The sequence below is a fragment of the Elgaria multicarinata genome, chromosome 9, assembly GCF_023053635.1.
Source record: "Elgaria multicarinata webbii isolate HBS135686 ecotype San Diego chromosome 9, rElgMul1.1.pri, whole genome shotgun sequence".
NCBI lineage: Eukaryota > Metazoa > Chordata > Lepidosauria > Squamata > Anguidae > Elgaria > Elgaria multicarinata.
Window position 1 is genome coordinate 69,298,086 of NC_086179.1, and position 19,807 is coordinate 69,317,892.

Here is a 19,807-nt window from a genome sequence, read left to right on the forward strand (position 1 = left end):
AAGGAACAGTTAGTATCTCTGGCATCCCCACGCATTGCACCCGTGGGCAACACTACACTTGCTGTGATGTTCCCTGGTGCCCTTGCAAGAGGCTGTTTCCTTTTCTGCCTCAATAGTTGCCATTCTGGGGTGTGTGTGTATGTGGTGTGGTGGGGGAGCATGTGGAGCTGCTGAGAATCAAAGCAGAGACAAAGGGTGCTGTGTAGTCCTAGAGACTTGAGGAAAGACCCCTTGAAGTGGTGGTCCTTTTTATTTTCCCTACCTTCTGGCTCTCTTGTAGCTGTAGCACAAGATCCCAAGATCCGTTTCCCGCCTTTTCTTCCTCCACCCCTCACTTCCCCAAAGCAATTAGATAAAGGTAGTTTGGATGTAATGCTAGACCATAGTTTAGCATTAGTGAGCCTAACATTCCCACCCCACCCCCAGCCTCACAGGTTCTGGAAGGTTCTGTTCACATTTCAGATTAAATGCAAATTAACCTGCGCTAAATCTTAACTACTATGGTTAGTGAAAACAAACCAGCTTCATAAGCTTTGATTTCAAGTTGGCTTGTTTCCACTAACCATAGTTAAAATTAACCACAGTTTGTTGGGTCTTGGACAACATGGAAAGCTGTGATCCCTGAAGCTGTGGCCACTGAAGTGGAGCACATGAGCTGTGGAGAGGCTAGGCTCATTTTCATAACACTAAATGTAGTGATACATTTGAACCAGCCAGTAGTGAAAGCTAACACAGCATTTGCTTCCTGAGCACTGCATTGTGGAATTCTATTATTCTGTTAGAGCGCCCTCATCTTCATATTAGGTTGCTAATATCGCTTTGCTCGATTAAAATGTATAAATAGGAGAACAGGTCTTTTAAAGAAAAATTGTCCCAAACATTACACTATAGTCTAGCCTATGGCTAGAGCACATGGCTTTGTAAATTTAATCAAACTAACTATAGCTATGAAACTAATACAGCCTAATCTCCTAAAATCCAAAGTAATGGAAAACAGGGTAGATAAGCTCTGCTTAGAATGAACACGGATGATCATCTCATGACACCAGCAAATTAGTTTGTCCAACAGTGTACTTCAATTTGCAGAAAACCTTTGATAAAATTCTATCACAGCATAGAAGCAAGAGCTCTATAATGGGCTTTATTGTGTACTTTCAAACAAAGTCACAAAGTCTAAAATGAGTACACTGTAAAGAGCTCGGCTACAATCTATGAGATTTAATGTTCACTGATGATACGTCGGGCGTTACTAGACGAGGCTCTAGCGCGCGTTACCTTCCGCAGTCACGTCAAGGCTTCCAGATGACGTTCACGAGGATCCGCCGTTATCCCACGGTGAAGCCTCTTTCTCCCGACTTTAAAAAAGTGAGTTTTAGGACGCCTTTTCCTGCTGTCCCGCGGTAATTCGGAGTACGTGTGGGAGGATGTGAGGTCACTGCGGTCCGGACTGGGCAGGAAAAGGCGTGCTAAGGGGGAGTGGTCAGCGGCTTCGGTCAAGCCGCCTCCGCCATTTGCGCGCAGTCCGGCAGCTGGGGCAGCGCGGCGGAGCGGCTTTTTTTTTTTATTTCCCCAGTGACAGTTTGCGCAGGAACGGAGGACCGGAAAAGTGGCTGGTGACTCCTTGCGGAGGGCAGCTACCGTGGCCGCATAATGGCGGTGCTGTACGCTGCCTGTTAGTGTGGGTACCAGGCTGGCAGAGGGCAGAGCTGTTTGTGGGCTGCTGCCATGGCTACGGCCAGATGTGGGTTGGCTCCTTGGGATGGGGCACAGGGCACAGAGGCGGTCATCGCCGCCGACACCTCAGAGGCATGATGGGAGATGTAGGCACAGAGTGGCCATGCAGACGATTGACCTCGGGTCATATGACACCCGCCACGACCCCCATCAGGAAGTGAGCGCATCAATGTTGACCCTCAACAGCACCAGCAGCACTTCGGCTGGCACTGGCACTGCCGCCGCTGCCGCCGCCAGGGCCGGCGGCGGCATCGCTGACGGCTGCGCAAGTTTGCGGTCTTTCGGACGTGCGCAAACCGTGCAGCGAGCGGAAAAAAAAGCCGCGGCAATCAGGCCGGTGTGGCTGCGCAACCGTTCTCGCGGCGGCAGCAGCACAACCGGCGCAAACTTCCGCCACAAATCGAAGGCAGGTGTGGATGATGAGGCGTCACGGCTGAACGGGAAAAGCCGCTTTCACCGCTCCTCAACGACGGAACACCCGGTACGTCTAGCAACGCCCACAGTGAAGAATGAGCACTGATGGTAAAAATAAATCACTCAAGTAGCCCAAACCATTAGCAAAGTGGTCTGCCATTGTTAAACCCACAGATAAAGAGAACTGTTAGGAAAGGGCAGAAAGTATCTGTGTAAATTTTAATTCCCAAACCTTAAATACGTGGCTGCATTAGAGTTGCTCCACACATTATGCAGCATTGAGGCACTGGAATCCTGGGCAGTCCCACTTCTGGAGGGGGTACTGGAGGCAGCAAAGTTCTCTCGATTTGGATTTAGCACATCAGTAGGAGAGCTATATCATGTCTTTCAACATAATACATTCGTCTAATTGCTACATGGAGGAAGTTTTTGTTTTAATACGTTGGACTGTGAAAAATATGACATTTCAACACTTGCAATATGAAAACAGTCTGGCATTTTTATAGGACCACAGTTGCGGACCTCTGTCAAAATGAATTGGATGAATTGCATTCTGCCATTACAACCAAAAACTGGGGAGGGCAGTACATTCTATGTAGGAGAGTTGAGGATGGTCCAAGTCAAAGTTTATGTAGAAATAGCTTATTTATAGAAGTTCTGGGGTTGGGGGATTAGGAGATGCCCTGTTAATTCTATTTTAAGCATACAAGTTATTCAATTAACAAAAAACAAAACAAAAAAGTTTTTGGTTTAACATGTTGTGATAAAGGATTTCCAGGTTCACTCAAGCTCCAAAATGCCATGCCCTTAACAGATGCATTATTTGGGTAATATGCATATCGTATGGAATCTTATGCTGTGGCTAGTTCAAGCTTAAACACTACCTTGGAGTTGGATGGCTGAAGTGGTACAGTGATGGATTTAAGTCCCGGTGTTGTCTATTCAGCTGAAGCTTCCATTCCATGTTACAAGTACTAGCTGGCAACTAATACCATCCACACAGAATGACAGAGTTGGAAGGAAACTTGAAGGCATTTAGTCCAACCCCCTGCTCAGTGCAGGATAGCTACAGGTAACATTCCTCCTTACTCTTCCTTTACATCACCCACACATGCTTTTGGTTGGTTTTGTAATCCTGATACGTACTTTTTGAGTTCATGGCATAAGAAGGATTCAAACTTTAGCTTTATTTATTGCATTTATATCCCACCTTTTTTCCTCCAAGGAACCCAAGGCAGCATACATAATCCTCCTCCTCCTTTTCATTTTATCCTCACATCAACAACCCTGTGAGGTGGGTTGGGCTGAGAGTCTGTGACTGGCCCAAAGTCACTCAATGGGTTTCCATGGCCGAGTGGGGACTAGAACCTGGATCTCCCGACTCCCAGTCCAACACTTTAGCCACTACACCACACTGGCTCATAGGTTGCTGAACTGCACTGTACAATTATATGCAAACGTAGGCAAATGTAAGTCACATAGGACAGAGTTGTCGGCTGCTTTCTCAACAATGCCAAACAGATAGCTGCTGTGAGTGAGGCCAGTGAGCACATTGGTGTCTGAGGGGCATGTCCTATTATACCCACATAAATTCACAAAAAGTATAAGGGAGCTTATTTGAACAACCCTATAGTTAAGGCCACCCCCAGCTTGCAGGAAAGGGCTATTGCAATTAAATGATGGCCCAAGTTAGACCTGCCACCTTCATGATGGGCAGTGTGAGGTGGTATTATTTATTTATTTATTTATTTATTACATTTTTATACCGCCCAATAGCCGAAGCTCTCTGGGCGGTTCATAAAAATTAAAACCACAGTAAAACACCAACAGTTTAAAACACAATTACGAAATACAGTATAAAAAGCGCAACCAGGATAAAACCACACAGCAAAGTTGATATAAGATTAAAATACAGAGTTAAAACAGTAAAATTTAAATTTAAGTTAAAATTAAGTGTTAAAATACTGAGTGAATAAAAAGGTCTTCAGCTGGCGACGAAAGCAGTACAGTGTAGGCACCAGGCGGACCTCTCTGGGGAGCTCGTTCCACAACCGGGGTGCCACAGTGGAGAAAGCCCTCCTCCTAGTAGCCACCTGCCTCACTTCCTTTGGCAGGGGCTCACGGAGAAGGGCCCCTGTAGATGATCTTAAGGTCCGGGTAGGTACATATGGGAGGAGGCGTTCCTTCAGATAACCTGGCCCCAAACCGTTTAGGGCTTTAAATGTCAATACCAGCACTTTGAATTGGGCCCGGACCTGGACTGGCAGCCAATGAAGTTGTAAAAGGACTGGCGTAATGTGATCTTGCCGGCCAGTCCCTGTTAATAACCTTGGCATCAGAGGAGCATTTGGGTTAATGGTGTGCAGGTTCATAGCGGCTTCAAGCAGTTAATTGCACCCTGATGGTCAACATCAACATGGTGCTGACCTAGGCGCCCATTTGCTTCTGCAATTACCTTGCAACACCCACCAATAATGGAGTTAGGGATGAGTGAATGAGCAAAGTTCAAGATCACAAGGAATCTCTGAGCATCGTCTCGTGCCTAAGTTGTGTTTACAGTTCTGCTTGCTGCTTGCTCTGTGCAAACAAGAAACTTGTGCAACCTGAGCAACAGATGAATTGGCGATTTGCTCAAATCTCCCCAAATCTGAGCAAAGTTCCTCTACAGGCTAAACTGGGGCCAATTCAGTCTACTGAGGAAATGTGCACAAATTAGGAAATTGGTGCAAATCAAACTTGGCATCGGGAACCGTCGGACAAATGCGAGCACCTGTCCGACAATCTGTGAATATTTTCAGTGGACATGTGCTTGCGTTTGGAGCTTCAAATGGGGCACACTCTCATGCCTTCCAAGCAAAATCAAAATTCTCATGCATCCTTAAAGGGAGCCTACTTGCCATACACACCACCACCAACACCTAGTAGCAGCAGCAGCAGCCCCATCCTACATATTGCACTCCCTCCTAAACCCTTGCTGGTTAAAGAGTGTTCATGGGTCTGTTATCTTGAGTCTGTGCTTTTGCTCATGAAAATACTATTCGTAATGTCCCAACCCTAATGCAAAATCAAGCCAAGCAGACTTAGCTGGCTACACATAAGTCATGGTGTGGAGACATCTGAAATTGCCAGCTCTGGCAACATGTTTGTGTCTTTTGTGCTCTACAAGCCTGTGAAGTTCCTTGCCATGCAGGCTTTTAACAGCATAGCAACAGGAGCCTTGTGTGTGGAAGGTCAGCTGGGACCAACAGCTCTCAACAGAGGCAGTTGAAATAAACCGTATTTTCAATGCTTGCATGCAGCAACCTTAACAGTGCTTCCACACAAAGGTTTGTTGGAACAGAGAGTTCATGGCCCTTTCTACACCTAAGGGTTATCCCGGGGAAATGGAGGGATTGTCCCTGCCTGCTCCCGGGATCCCCTGTGTGTCATTTGGATGCACAGGGATGATCCAGGGATGATCCCAGAAAAAAAGGCAGGTGTAGAAATGGCCCATATTTGGGTTAATAAAAATTTACATTCAGATTCCTTTTCCCCCCTTGTTTTCATTTTATGTATCTAAGATGAAGGATCTGGTAATGTTTTTACAAGGATAAATATATCTGAAAATATAACTGGTATGGGAACATCAATGAATAGCAGGCAGTGTGTGCAGTTTCTGTATGAAAGTCATCTTTCAATAGAAAATAAAATAACCCATTGAGCTGAATGCCGAGTGGGATAATTACTTAGAAACTGTTATCCTAATGAACTATGGTTCAAACAGAAACATTTTGCGGTTGTTTGTATTTATAAGAAACTTTGAAAAGATGAAGGGATAAAAGGAAATCTGTTTAAAAATGAGATGTTTAGGGCCTGCTCACTTTGTCTTTCTCTTGAATAAGGTGAGCAGAGGAGATCCTTTCATTGGTCTAGTTTGCATGTCGCACACATCACGGTTTGCAGATTACAGAGTTCTGGCTTACTGTGCACACTTCTTGATCACTCCCACTTGCCTCCTCCAGCAATGGGAATGGATAAACAAAGCAGGGAGCCTCTGTCCATGGTTCGTTGAGCGCTAGATCTGAATCAGGATCTCTAGCTTTTTGCTCTCCCAATAAGCCAGACTCATAAACCAGGGTTTATCATAACGATAGCAACAAGGCAGATATTGTGGATTGCATCCTCCTGAATTGCGTAGAGAGTTCTACTCACATTCAAGCAAACATGAGTAAAATGCCCCTTCAGACCTTGCCACTCTAGCCAAAGCAACTGATCACAGTATTAGAAGTCTCATATCGCCCCTTCAGTAGACAAAAGGGTCAATATTATGTTTCATCTCTGATTAAAAATAATAATAATAAAAAGTAGCCAAAACAGGAAGGAAACCCAAGACCTTCACTTCCATTTAGTTGTTTCATGACTTCCTCTCTTTCTCTCTTCAAGCAATAATGCAATTTGCACTTCTCCTCCCACATCACCGGGTCTCCACTGTTGCCACACCAGCTCCTCCCCTTTGCTGTCTTTCCACTTTTTTCTTCTGTTAATTCATAATCTTCTTTCTTTTATATCTGGCTGCTTCAGCTGTCAGAGCTGAGCAATTCTACCATACCCTAGCAACCCCACCTCATGCACCCATCCCATATTGTCAGTGATGTTGTGGAGCCAGGACCCATGGGGATGAAGCACTAGCATCATCATCGTCATCATCATCATCATCAGGGATGCTGACATCAGGCTGGTTTGCCCACTGGGGTTATTTAAGCCATGGCGGGCAATTTAGAACCGTTAGCTTTACAAAAGGCCTGGCTCTTGGTGAAGATGAAAACTGCTAGAACTCATTTGTCTTTTAAACATAGATCAACACAACTCTCTGCATTTCTGGACTCTTCTTGGCTATGGGGATTGTCATAATGAGTGCTTGCACTTTACCACTGCACCATGGCATATTGCTCAGGAGGGCTCTCCAGCCATCCTAAGAGGCTTTTCGAAGAATCCAGGAAGCTTTAGAGGTGAGGAAGGGTTGGGAAAATGTTCTTCCATTAACTTCCATCCATTCACTTACTTTAGTATCCAAGCCAATGAGTGTTAATTCTGATTAACTGTGCTTAGAATCAAATTTCAAGCATAATTACAGGCAAAAGGATACTTCTAAAATTACACTGTTGGCTCTCTCTCTCCATGAGCTCATTGGTACAGGTGTTTTCTTTGAACGGGAGGTCAGAAAGTGCTTAATTTCCTCTTTATTTGACATTTGGGCTCCCAAACACCACTACTAGATACTAATATGAAGGGGCCAGTTGCTAGATATTTTTTATTTATTTATTTAGAATATTTTTATCCCACACCTCAGCCAAAAAGCCTCTCAGAGCGGCTTACAATTGATCAGTAAAGAAGACAGTCCCTGCCCTCAGGCTTACATTCTAAAAAAGACATGACACACAAGGAAAAGGGGATGGGGAGGGAAGAGGGAGAAAATAAAAAGAAATTAAGGAGACTGTTCAGGCTGGTGGGAAGGCCCTGCTCCGTTCTCTCATTGCCCAATGGAGGGGCAGATCAACAGCTCCTTCTTCTTCCCCACAGGGTGAAGATGATAGTTAGCCCTGGTGGGGGGGGTGTCCAATTGAAGCAGGCTCCAATAGTCTCTGCCTGCTCCAGTCTCCCTCGCTTAGGTAGCAGATAACTAAGTGATCTCTCTTAACTGCTTCTGATATGACATTCTTATTGGGTGGTGGGGGACTTCAAAGGAATTTATTTATTTATTTATTTATTTATTGCATTTTTATACCGCCCAATAGCCGAAGCTCCTTGTCTGGAAAGTGAGCAGGCCATTTTTTATATTGATCAGTTTATATTAGTTATCAAGACATTTTTTATTACAGTTTTAACTAATAAACCTACAGTTTGACCAGGATTGTAAATGTAAGGGGGGGGGGGAAATAACTGGTTAAGCTTGCAAGGTAAAATACAAATAAACAAATCTATAAAAGTACCCTCACTTTAACACAGTTTCCAAAGGAATATATGACTTTCTTAGACAAAAGAAAAAGACTTTCCATACTGAAAATTGAACATAAGAACGTAAGTGCCATGCTGGATCAGAACAAAGGTCCATCTAGTCCAGCACTCTGTTCACACAGTGGCCAACCAGCCGTCAGCCAGGGACCAACGAAGCATGACACGGTGGAACAGCACCCTCCCACCCATGTCCCCCAGCAACTAGCACAGACAGGCTTATTGCCTCGAACACTGGAGATAGCTGTAAGCCCTTCTTGAGAGGAGTGAATTAAATTTTGGACCCTATTAAGTAAAGAGGATTCTAGGAAGAATTCTAGTAATGCAACCTCAACAACTCCTAGAATATGGATCTCTCATTTTAGATATTCAGCCATCCAAGATTTTAAACTCCTCAAATGACTTACCTGAACGGTCACCTGTTCATTGTATCAGAAATTAAGGATCAGATTTCTACCCTCCAGATGGGCAAAGCTACTGGAGAGGACATTCTGCCTCAGGAAATGTTTGCTTTGGATGCTAATTGGTGGGGTCCGATTTTAGCCAAACTGCCTGATGTCGGTGAACACAAGCATTGTTCTCTCTCTCTTTTTTCAGATCCGAAGAATCATAGACCTATTAGTCTGCTTGATGAGGCTTCTAAGGTGTAAACCTGGTTCGCATGACATGGCAGCCCACTATGGCTTAATTTCTCCATGGGGACTGTTGTGTCATTTTATGTGAATCCAAGCGGCAGGGGGGTGTTTCAGGGTTGTCTGACCCATGGCTTGTTTTAAGATTGCCTAACCCTCAAACAATCCCCGCTGCAGGGTTCACATGACATGGCAAGCCAAGCGCCTACGGGTGCTATGCAAAAATTTATTAGATCATCACAGTTTATCCAGTTGTTACATCAAGATAATACAATGCAAGTAAGATTTGATTTGTATGGAGCCCTGACAGAATCAATACACATTAATAGAAGAGCTGAACAACATTGTATTCTGCCCATGTTTCTTTTTCATTTTTATGTCAATGACATTGTTATTAGGATGTCTTCACCTCGCTTTTGTGCACCTTCAATGGGGAACCATAAGACTGTGGTTTTATTTTATGCTGATGACGGTCTTGATTCCTCTTAGGGTCAAAGTATACCTGGCATTAATTGTCTGGTGCGTAGCTGAGGCCTTAGCTAGGCCTAAGGATTATCCCAAGCAAATGGAGGGGTCGTGCCTGCCTGCTCCCGGTATCCCCTGTGTGTCATTTAGATGTACAGGGATGATCCTGGAACATAGGCCTGGTCTAGCCATGGCCTGAGTCTTATCTTTTTCTTTGCTTTAGAGTAACTGTGTGGAGTCCCAGTTCAGATTGGGACCAACATGTACAAGGACAGGATTAAACCTTCCCCCTCCCACACATTTACTCTGTGAAATTTCAGGAAGCAAACAGTAGGGAATGGAGGCTTTATCCCCCCCCTCCACCCAAATCAGGGCTACTCGTGCTTACACTAGAGTAAATATAAAGCAGACCCTCAGGTACATGCTACATGATTAGCATAACGAGAAGTCTGTGCTCTCAGGTAAGTCATCTCAGGGTATTATAGTGGAACTCTTGAGTGGTGATCAACCTTTTATTATTTACATGGTAGCTCTAATTGCCACATCTGCAAGGAAATTATGCAGCTACTTTGAGAAGAATAAGTGTTTGGTTTAACTTTAAAAAAAAAATCTTGTTCCCTGTTCTAGTCTGCTTTCATTGTGAGGGCATATGGCTCAACACAAGGAAACTACTACACATACTCCAAAAATCTGTAAAATGTCCAATAGGTAGTATTTTATACTAGTGATGTGCTTCACGCTGATACGATTTATAGATTGATGGACAAGGGCTGCTCTCTCTCTCTCTCTCTCTCTCTCTGTGTGTGTGTGTATGTGTGTGTGTCCCTCTTCAGCATTAAGCCTCCAAATAGAAATTGAACCAGACAGTCTAATCCTTTTCATAACAAGTCCTATTCTGCAACTTAACCTGGACAACTGCAAAAGTTTCATCATGAGATGTTTCCATAGCAATATGTAGATGCCATTAAAATGACCAAAGGTGGCGAATTGCATTCTATCCGAGAATGTACAGAAAACCGGACACAATGCAAAAACTGAAGTTAAAAACGTGACTAAGCAATGTGTGAGTACGTTATATAAGGCAAAAAATCATACCCGGAAAAACGGATCTAAAGAAAGCACAAAAGAATAGCAGCACACTTTTTAGTACAAGTACTTTGCATATCATAGGCTGACTTCTCATAAGATGTGAGCTCAAGAGAATTTATACTAATATTTTGCTTACTGTGGTTACAAGGGGAACTTAGAGCATCAGAATTTAAGAAAAAGGCATTCTCTATTCAATTCTTTATTGCCTGTTCAAATTGTATGCACTTAACAGCACTTCAGGCATTCGTTTTCAAACTCTCTATGGAAAAGCAATCACTCAAAAAGGGACAAGAAATTATTTCAGAAAAAGGGGAAAAAGGAACTACATGGCAATCAATTAGAGACAGCTGTAGCACACGACTTCTCTGCGCCTTTTTACACTGACCCAAAGTAATACTCTTTTGATATGCCAATATTTGCTTATAGCTAGCTAGGCATACATGCAGGCTGATATGCCAGGAAACACACACACACACACACACACACACACACGTGTGTGTGTGTGTTTGTATTTATGTTTATGAAAAGCAGAGAGAAAGGAAGAGAGGCAAAATAGGTACATATATGGGCTAACCCTTCTCAAGTAATGCCTGAGAACCGATTTTCCTGATCAGCTGTCGATTAACAAAATTACTGGCTTAATCCATGCCCAAACACTTACCTCACTGTGACCCAGACCTACTTAGACTCCTGAAACAAAGATTCCAATCTACAACTTTCCGAGTACAATGTTATCCAAGCCAACAGAGAAAAAGTAGGTTTCACTACATAACATCAACTCCTAATAAATGATTGTCCTTTTTTTTACCTTGTACTCAACATCCCACTAATTAATAGTGCAGCAAGTTACTCATGCCCACACACACTGGTCCCAGAACACTGTATTACTAACAAAGAACTTTGCAGCACCATAAGGCAAATAGATTGTGGTATACACATTTGTAGACTAGAGCCCTCTTCTTCAGATGCACAAAATTGTCATCAGACGTATTTTCCCCTTCTCTTTGCATTAATGAGTATGTATATGTGTGCATACACACACACACACACACACACGGAAAAATGTATTATAAAGTGATGGCAAAAGGCCAAGAAATTACATTACTATGTAGATCACAAATGAATACATGAGCCAATCAGTATGACTCAATGCCAACTACTGGCCACTGGTGATGAATTGGCGAGATGAGTAATGTAAACACGGACCTAAAAATGGACAATTCTGTAGTAGGCTAAACACTCTGAGTGTTCCCTGTGCAGAATTCCACAGTGTCAAATTGACTCATGAGTCCCAAATCTCCAGTGTCACACAGCAGTCTTCTTTGGAAACTGAGGGATATAAATTCACTTTTTCTGTTTGCAGGCAGTAACCCACCCCCTCACTTCAGTGAGCACTCGTGCACTTCCAGTGTAAGCCAAGCTTGGAGGGAAACTGGAGGACTGAAGGCTAAGGGGTGGAATGGATGGGTGTTTCTTTCTCACGAGCTAAGCATTTTAGGGAATGGAAGGGAGCTGTCTTCTTCCTTTTCTCTCCAGTTCTCCGCGGAGGAAAGGTGGAGAAGCATTTCTCCCTTCCTGCTGGACTTGTGCAGGAGGTGGCAGCAGCCACGAGCAGCTGTTTGCACCTCCAGTAAAATTTCAGCAAAAGGGCAAATAGCTCTCCTTTCCCCAAGTTCTCTGCACATGCCACAGAAACTGGGAAAGGGAGGGAGCCATTAAAAATAGTTTGGCTAGTAAAGAAAGCTAAACTTGGTTGCTCTGTATTATTTAACAGACATTTTCAGTTCTGCTATCAGAAGTACAGTGAACATATATTCTCTAAGCTACGATCTCCCTTACAGTCATGAAGTACAGGGGCAAGGTCTGGGCAAATGGGTGATCTATGAAGGGAAAGAAAAGGAATAATCTATGTATGACAGAACTGAAATGAACTTCTTACTTGGCAGGCGTTGTAGATCAATTGATGCTCCAGTTTCTTTATTCCTAGAATCTGCTGAAACATTTCATACAGTTGTTCTTTGCTCAGAATAAGTTCTGACACAGCACTTAAAGCCATCCTGTTGGGCTGTTTGTACAAGTCCTCCTCTCCCCTGTAAATGGCATCATATTTGGCTATCCAAGAACTGAGCACAGTCTCTTTGCTTAATCCATCTATTTCAGGCAAGCTTCGGACCCTCTTTTCTATGTTCTTCTTAAAAACATCTCTGAAGTCATTTGCTGAGCATCCTCCACTGTGGACCATCCTGGCAACTCGATCACTCTTGAGAAATACCTTTTGAAAAAAGAAAGAAAAAGAAATACTGAGTTAGGAGAAAAACATAGAAAGGATCACAAAAATGTTATGTGTGTGTAGGGGTGTGTAAGGAAATCACTGGTGTTATAATGAGAAGCAAAAATATTTAAGTATTCCCATTTTATTGAACATTGCTTAAATTAAAGAAATGTTCTTCTTGCCTTAGTTCAGAGTAACAGGGCAGAGAGCCTGATGGGTGCAAGGAGAGGTGTCTGCAAGCACATTGGTGCCCAGAGACACTACAATGAAGATCCTGGGTATTGTCAAAGAGATGGAATGCAATGAGAACCATTGGCAGAACTATGTTACATACAGCTATGTCTACTTTACATACAGCTATATACATACTATGCATATTCTGTGCTTGTACTAGCAGCCACAGCCAAAGACCAGTTTGAGAATATTTACTTAAACCCATTTCAGTGCATCTCTTGAAACAAACAAACAACAACAAAACCCATAAAATTTCCATCCCTCTCTTATTTTAAAAGAATGTGATTTTCTTACTAGGGCAAATAAATACAGAATGCTGCCCATGGGAGTTCTGCTGCAACACTATTTCCCCCAAACACCTTAAAACAATTGATAACCGAACATTAGAAAATGTAGCCCAAATGCTTCTCGCAAATGCAATGACCGTCTGTGGACAGGATCTTCCTATTATCTCCTACCATACCTCTTTTTCATCCTCTTCATGCCTGCTGAAGCCTTGCTTGCCAAAGTGGACATAATTATGTCAAAGAGTACTTTCTGGAGCTTGCACAAATCCCATCTTCTATGGAATCTCCCAGAGAGCTCAAGATATGTACTCCAGTCCATGTATCATTTTGAAACTACATTTATTTCAAAAGATACAGCAGTGAATGGTTCATAATAATGTCCTAATGTACCTTTGAAGGAACAAACATAACAATAAAAATACCACCCCCACCCCCCCAAAAAAGGCTCAGTACTGATAATAATTTGTATTTTCTGTCAAAATATTGACATGGTACTTTAGGTACTATAGGAACTACACCAAAATTATTCAGAGCATTTCATGAATCTTTTCAGGAGTGTCAAAAAGCCGCATGCTATTGATGATGTAATTACTGAAAAAATGTTCACCAATTCACTTGCATTACCCTGAGGGCTCCAATGTGCCTGCAGACACCTCTCTTGGTCACCCACTTGCCTCTCCTGATTTCTATTTTATGTATTTTTTTTAATGAAAAAACATTAACTGGAAGGTTGACATGCTGCAAAGCAAAGGGCTGCTTTCCAGTGCCATCTTTATTTGGGTTCCAACAGAGTTTTGAGATCTGGAGCTCAGAACAACCTCCGCCTTATACATTTTGCCTTATACTTAGGTTCCGAACAAGTTACTCTTTGTTAAGTCTCATTGCCTGCCTTCTGGGAAATGAGTGTTTTGTGATTGGCCATGTGATTGAGCAGCCATTTTGCAAATGGGCAAGTCCTCCCCATGGCAGCCATTTTATGAGACACACTCCCAAAATTCCAAATGTGCCCACCAAAACAATAGGTTTGGGAACCCATGCATGGTCACCCTCTCTCTCATTTGGCTTTCCTTGCTCTTAGTGAAGTTGTCGCATAACCTAATCTGGTTGACTAGAATTGTGATGTCATCCCATTTACTATGTGATCTCAGATTGCCCATGTGGCAGATCAAGGAAGTGCTGCTCTCATTTTCAAATTGCTTTTTGCCCTCACTGAAATCCTGCAGACAAATCTGATTGGTTATGCAGTATCATGGCATCAATCTCATCCACAATTGGCTGGGATTGCCCACATGACTAATCCAAGGAAAAGAAACAGTAGTTAGAAGGAAAATCTGTTGCCAAAGCACCAATGGCAGTTAACAGGACTGAAAGTGATGGGGGTGGAGGGAGGGCAGATGAATATTTTCACAATTAAGATTTTGGGAAGAAATATTCACCTCCCAGTCTTCCCCAACATTACTTTTGTCCCCCAAATTGAAATGAAAGGATATTTGCTGCAGCCCTAGTAACAAGACTATTTATTAAAGGCAGAATCACATCTTTGAGAATAATAATCGGTAAAATTATTATACAAAAGGACATAATTCTACTTTGGTTTTTCTCTGTTAAAAAAAAAGGCAAAGTATAAAATACCAGAAATTTAATGATTCAGAAAATCCTATCGTATACTCAATATTTAATTAAAGTTTTAATATTGACTTAAGATAGAATTAAATCAAATTTAAGGCATTGGTTAAGTGGTTCTTCCAGTGCAATTCTATCAAACCTTACTGCCATCCTTAGAAGGCACACAAACTATACATTGCGGCCTGATGGATGTTTGTAATACTAACCACCCCACAAACTGGGAGAGTGAACCGCTATGTAACTGCTAAAATATAACAATAAAGTACAGCAAAATTTTAAATGAACATCCCAATGATCTACAATAAAATGGTAACTGGCTGGGTCACACTTTGGGGACAGCCTGTGTATAGAGACGGGTCTCGAGACATCTAAAAGTCAAAACTGTAGGCGCCTGTCTGATTACATCAACTGGGAGCACTTTCCAGATGGTAGCGGCTGCAACACTAAATATTCTATTATCAGTACTCCTTAGGACAATGTGGCACCATCAAAAGTGGACAGCAAAGACTGGACAGAGACATAAGGGGCTGAAGCAAAGCCCAGGTAACCTGGTCCTAAGTTGTTTAGGGGGTTATATATTACCAACAAAACCATATACTTGGCCCAGTAGCTTATTGGTGGTCAGTGCAGTTCTTTCTGAAAAGGTGTAACACGTTGTTAAAGGGAGGTCCCAGTCAGCAGCCTCATAGCTGCATTCTACAGCGACTGCAGTTTCCAGACAAAGCCCAGGGGTAGCCCCACAATGACCTTGTTCAGACAGCATGCTAAGCCACAGTGGTTAAGCTTCTTGAGCTAAACATTTTGGCTTAGTGTGTTGTGTGAACCATGACTTAGCACATCATGTGAACCATTCCTAACCATGGTGACTACATAACCATGATTTAAACATGCTCACTAACCATTCGCTGCAAAGGGGTTAGCGGCCTAACCATGGCTTAGTGTGTTGCCTGAACAGGCCCTTTGAGTGAACTGCAATCACCCAATCTTGAGATTACCAAAGCCTGAGCCATCATGGGTAAGTTATCACAGTGCAGGAGTGGATGGAGCTGTGTACAAGTCAAATTTGGTAAAAGGCACTCTCAGCCACCAAGGGCAGCAGCAAAGATGGATCTAGGGGCACCCCCAAACTACACACCTGCTTCTTCAGAGGGAGTGCAATCCCATCTAGAACAAGCAACTGACCTATTTCCCAGATCTGTAACCTACCTACCCACAGGGCTGCTGTCTTACTATGATTTGAACTCCACTTACTGGCCCTCATCCAGCCAACTACTGCATAGTCCAGAGCCCACACAGCCACATCTGAGTCAGGTGTTAGACAGCAGGGGTGTACCCCTCCAAATGTTTCATCAGCCTTAGACAGCATACTCAATAGTAAGGGATCATGGGGCTTGTAGGCCAAAACATAAAGAGGACTGCAAGTTGCCCAACCTTGTTATAGAGCAACAGAGCTGTGTGTCACCTGCATACTGATAACCCTTTGCTCCAAATTCCTGAAAGATTGCCCCGAGCGGTTTCATATAGATGTCAAACAGCATTGGGGAAAAGCTGTGCAGGCACAGAAGTAAAACTTTTATTTCACACATGCTCAACCTTGACCCTTAAGGATGAAGCAATCAGAATGGGAAAAGTTATTTGCTTCCAGATTGTGCCTTTGTGCCTTTTTGTATTCCTGCATGTGCTTCTTGATAGCCTTCTTCATTAGCAGAACTGATCATGGAAGGAGTGTCATTTGCTATTGGAGTACCCAACGGTCCTGCTTCAGTTGCAACACTTTCCACTGTTCCAAGCATGTCCCACTTGCACACAGGGCATGTCTGATGTTTTAAAAGCCAAGGATCAACACAGTCTTTGTGGAAAAGATGTCGGCAATGCAAAACACGGGCTATATCTTTAGTCTTGTACATTTCTAAACACACCGCACATCTCTCTCCATTTGCCCCAATTTCCTTGTCAGCGTCTGTCAATGTGCGCAGTTCAAGATGATTCATGGCCTTTTTAATATCAAGTAGCTGATGGCATCTCTGTTCTGGATTCCTTGATCTTCGGAACCTAGCAGCACAGTAAAAGGTGCAATATGCCACAGCAACTGAGACAAAGACAAAAATGGTACCCATATAATGGATTAGCCATGGGTAATAATGCTTTCCAACTTCAACTGTTACCATCACTTGGATGCCATTCTGAATCAAATGCAAGAGGTCCATGCCTTTCAGGTTGCCGATCATAACTGCTACAGTATCTTCCGCTCCAAAGTTAAGCATGGGAAACACGTTGTTACCTGTACCTGGATAATTATAGATGATCACACCAACAGCTCCCTTTTCTACAGCCATGCTTATTTTTTTTGTAAATGAACATTGGCCCCTGATGATGAGAGCTATCCAGCTGTTCACGTTTACTGGCTTATTAAAATGTGTTGCCGAACTGCAGGCATTTTGATGTGGCCCCTGTGGTGGCACCACAACTCCAGACACTTTCTTCAAAGGAGAGACTTTGGCAAACACCCCGTTTTCCGCGATCTCCCACACAGTCTGATTCCCTAATTGAAACGATATGTTAAGATTGGCAATCCAAAAGGCCTCGGCTTGCGAGCTACATATACTGAGCGCAAGATAGATGCCAAGGTGCAGAAAGCAAAAAGATGGTAGCCCTCGTCTCTTGATGGGAATTCCACGCAAGTTCATTTTGTCACCTGCTAAGCAGCCACTGAAGCAGCGATACAGAACAAAATTAAAATCATCAGAACTGAGTGTTACAGTACTGGAAAGGTATTAAAAACTCATCCAAATCTTTTTGGAGAAACAAGCTCAAGAGCTTATTGGCACTTAAGATACTTGTTACAGCTTTCTTGTAGGCAGTATCTGAAAGAAAACTTACTTCCCATGAAGCAGTTCATGGTTAAATAATGAAATTGTGACATCATGGATAACTCTGCCAATTAGCATGGACTTCTGAGTTGCCTACATAAAATCTTCCTGGCTCAATATCCATTAATAATGTCCTCACAAACATATTTTGATCTAGAATTAAAATATCACACAGTACACAATCTTTTGGGTTGCTTGTACTGAACGTTGTGGCATATAATGCAAGTAGGGGGGGGGGGAAAGAAAGGAACCTCTCGTGCAAGCACTTGAGTCATTGCTGACTCCTAGAGGGACGCCTGCTTTTGCTGACGTTTTCTTGGCAGACTTTGTAGCAAGCTGGTTTGCCATTGCCTTTCATTGAATTCTAGATCAATCGTAGTTACCTTTCCCTCAGCTAGCTGGGTACTAATTTTACCAACCTCGGAAGGATGGAAGGCTGAGTCGACCTGAGCTGGCTGCCTGAGAACCAGCTTCCTCTGGGATCGAACTCAGGCTGTGGGGAGAGTTTTGGCTGCAGTAACTGCTGCTTACCACTCTGCGCCACACGAGGCTATGCAAGTAATGTTCATAAAAAAACTAGGGCTTCACCTTATGGGATGTACAGGATAGGAAGATTCAAATACCCATTTTTTTCCTCTACCAAGTACCCCAAGCAACAGCACTAAACTGTTTGGCTGACATTCTCACAACATGCAGAAAATCAGGTTTGCTAAAACCAGAAGGACAGTGTGAACCATTGCTCATTGGATTCCTTTGTACCTGGGGTGAGTGCAAAGTAAACTGAACACCAGTGGCCATGTTCTGGAAAACTGTCCAACATTTGCCTGCTGTTTGGATTTCTGCAAAGAATATTAGACAAGGTAAAGCTGGGCCTAGCCCATAAAGTACTTCTTATATACTTAAGCAAGAGTACATACATAACTTAACACAGGTTCATTATGCATCCCCCATCCTGGTGCGCTACAGATGCTGTGAATTTCAACATCCATCAGCCAAACCCAGTATAGCCAAACCCAGTATAGCCAATGATCAGGGTTATGAGAGTTGTAGTCCAAAACATCTGGAAGGTACCAAGTTGGGGAAAGCTACTTTAAGTTGTAAAATATCCCACGTCATGGAACCTTGCTTTGTAAATTAACACACATTGCTTGACTATGGAATTTTAGTAAAATTTTGAAGTAACGTGATTGAAGACAGCCGATTCCTGCATCATACCATCCAGTACTACCTTCTTCCCAGTCTTTGGTGCCTACAGACATTCATGCTAATTGTGGGGAAAAGCTTGTCAAAATCCACTCACTGTGGGATCAACTTTGCAGCCAGTACTCTGGCAATTCCAGGGTAGTGCACCTTGTTTAAATGCATCTCCAGCCAGTACTAAAATGTGGTTTTTTTAATAGTTATGTGTTCAATACTATAAAAATCACTGAATCAGGGTATTTTTTTTTAAAAAAAAAACAATAATTGGAAAACATGTTACCAGATGTTAATGTCATCTCAGACCAGCCTTCCCCAACCTGATGCCCACCAGATATTTTTGACTTAAACTTCCAGGAGCCTCAGGCAGCATGGACAATGGTAAGGAATGCTGGTATGGGGGCATGTGCGAAAGAACAGAAGAACGGAGCACGCTCAAACACCCACTAGGAGGAGCAAAATTACTATTCCCTATCTCATGGAATATACTTGCAAGTAAGAAAATGTCCTAACTCGATGTCAGTTGCGCAGGGTAAGTCATAGCAATGTGCACAAGCAACAATTGTGGGGAGGTGTTCAGGCAGATATAACCGAACATGACCAACAACGAATATGAGTTCAAAGAAGATGTACCAGGGGAGAAATACATCAATCAAGATAACATGTCCAAGTGGCAGACTTTTAGCCATGTTTTAGGAACCTTCAAATTAACCCAATAGTAGTAATGCCAGAGATGTTTCCAAAACACGTGGGCATAAAACGTGAGATTTTTGGAGATAAATAAGACACCTTACTTCTGAATGGTGAGTGGGTGGTCTAACCGTACCCACATAACCTTTTGATTAGAAGATATTTTCTCATCACTCATTGGGACCTCCACCTTTGACCAGAACAGGTTGTGAGGGCTGTAGTTTACTTTGTTCTTTTCCTGTTTAGCCTTTGATCTTCTTTGGGACACTGACCCAATAATTTCGGTATCTAGGGACCTCTCTAGAC

At 42.9% G+C, this 19,807-nt stretch overlaps 2 protein-coding genes across 2 annotated transcripts in view; both read right to left on the minus strand.

Moving 5' to 3' along the window:
• CADPS2 (calcium dependent secretion activator 2) overlaps nt 1-19,807 on the minus strand; it is a 348,762-nt gene that overhangs the window by 219,048 nt on the left and 109,907 nt on the right. Inside the window, exon 3 of the mRNA XM_063134072.1 lies at nt 12,265-12,597. Within this exon, the coding sequence (XP_062990142.1) occupies nt 12,265-12,597 (333 nt within the window). The remainder of the gene's footprint in view (nt 1-12,264; nt 12,598-19,807) is intronic.
• RNF148 (ring finger protein 148) lies at nt 16,376-17,431 on the minus strand. Its single transcript, XM_063134872.1, has one exon. The coding sequence runs from the start codon at nt 17,429-17,431 to the stop codon at nt 16,376-16,378; it is 1,056 nt and encodes a 351-aa protein (XP_062990942.1).

Excerpts from the sequence above, each read along its gene's own strand:
- RNF148 (XM_063134872.1), bottom strand. The coding sequence starts at position 17,431 with ATGAACTTGCGTGGAATTCCCATCAAGAGACGAGGGCTACCATCTTTT.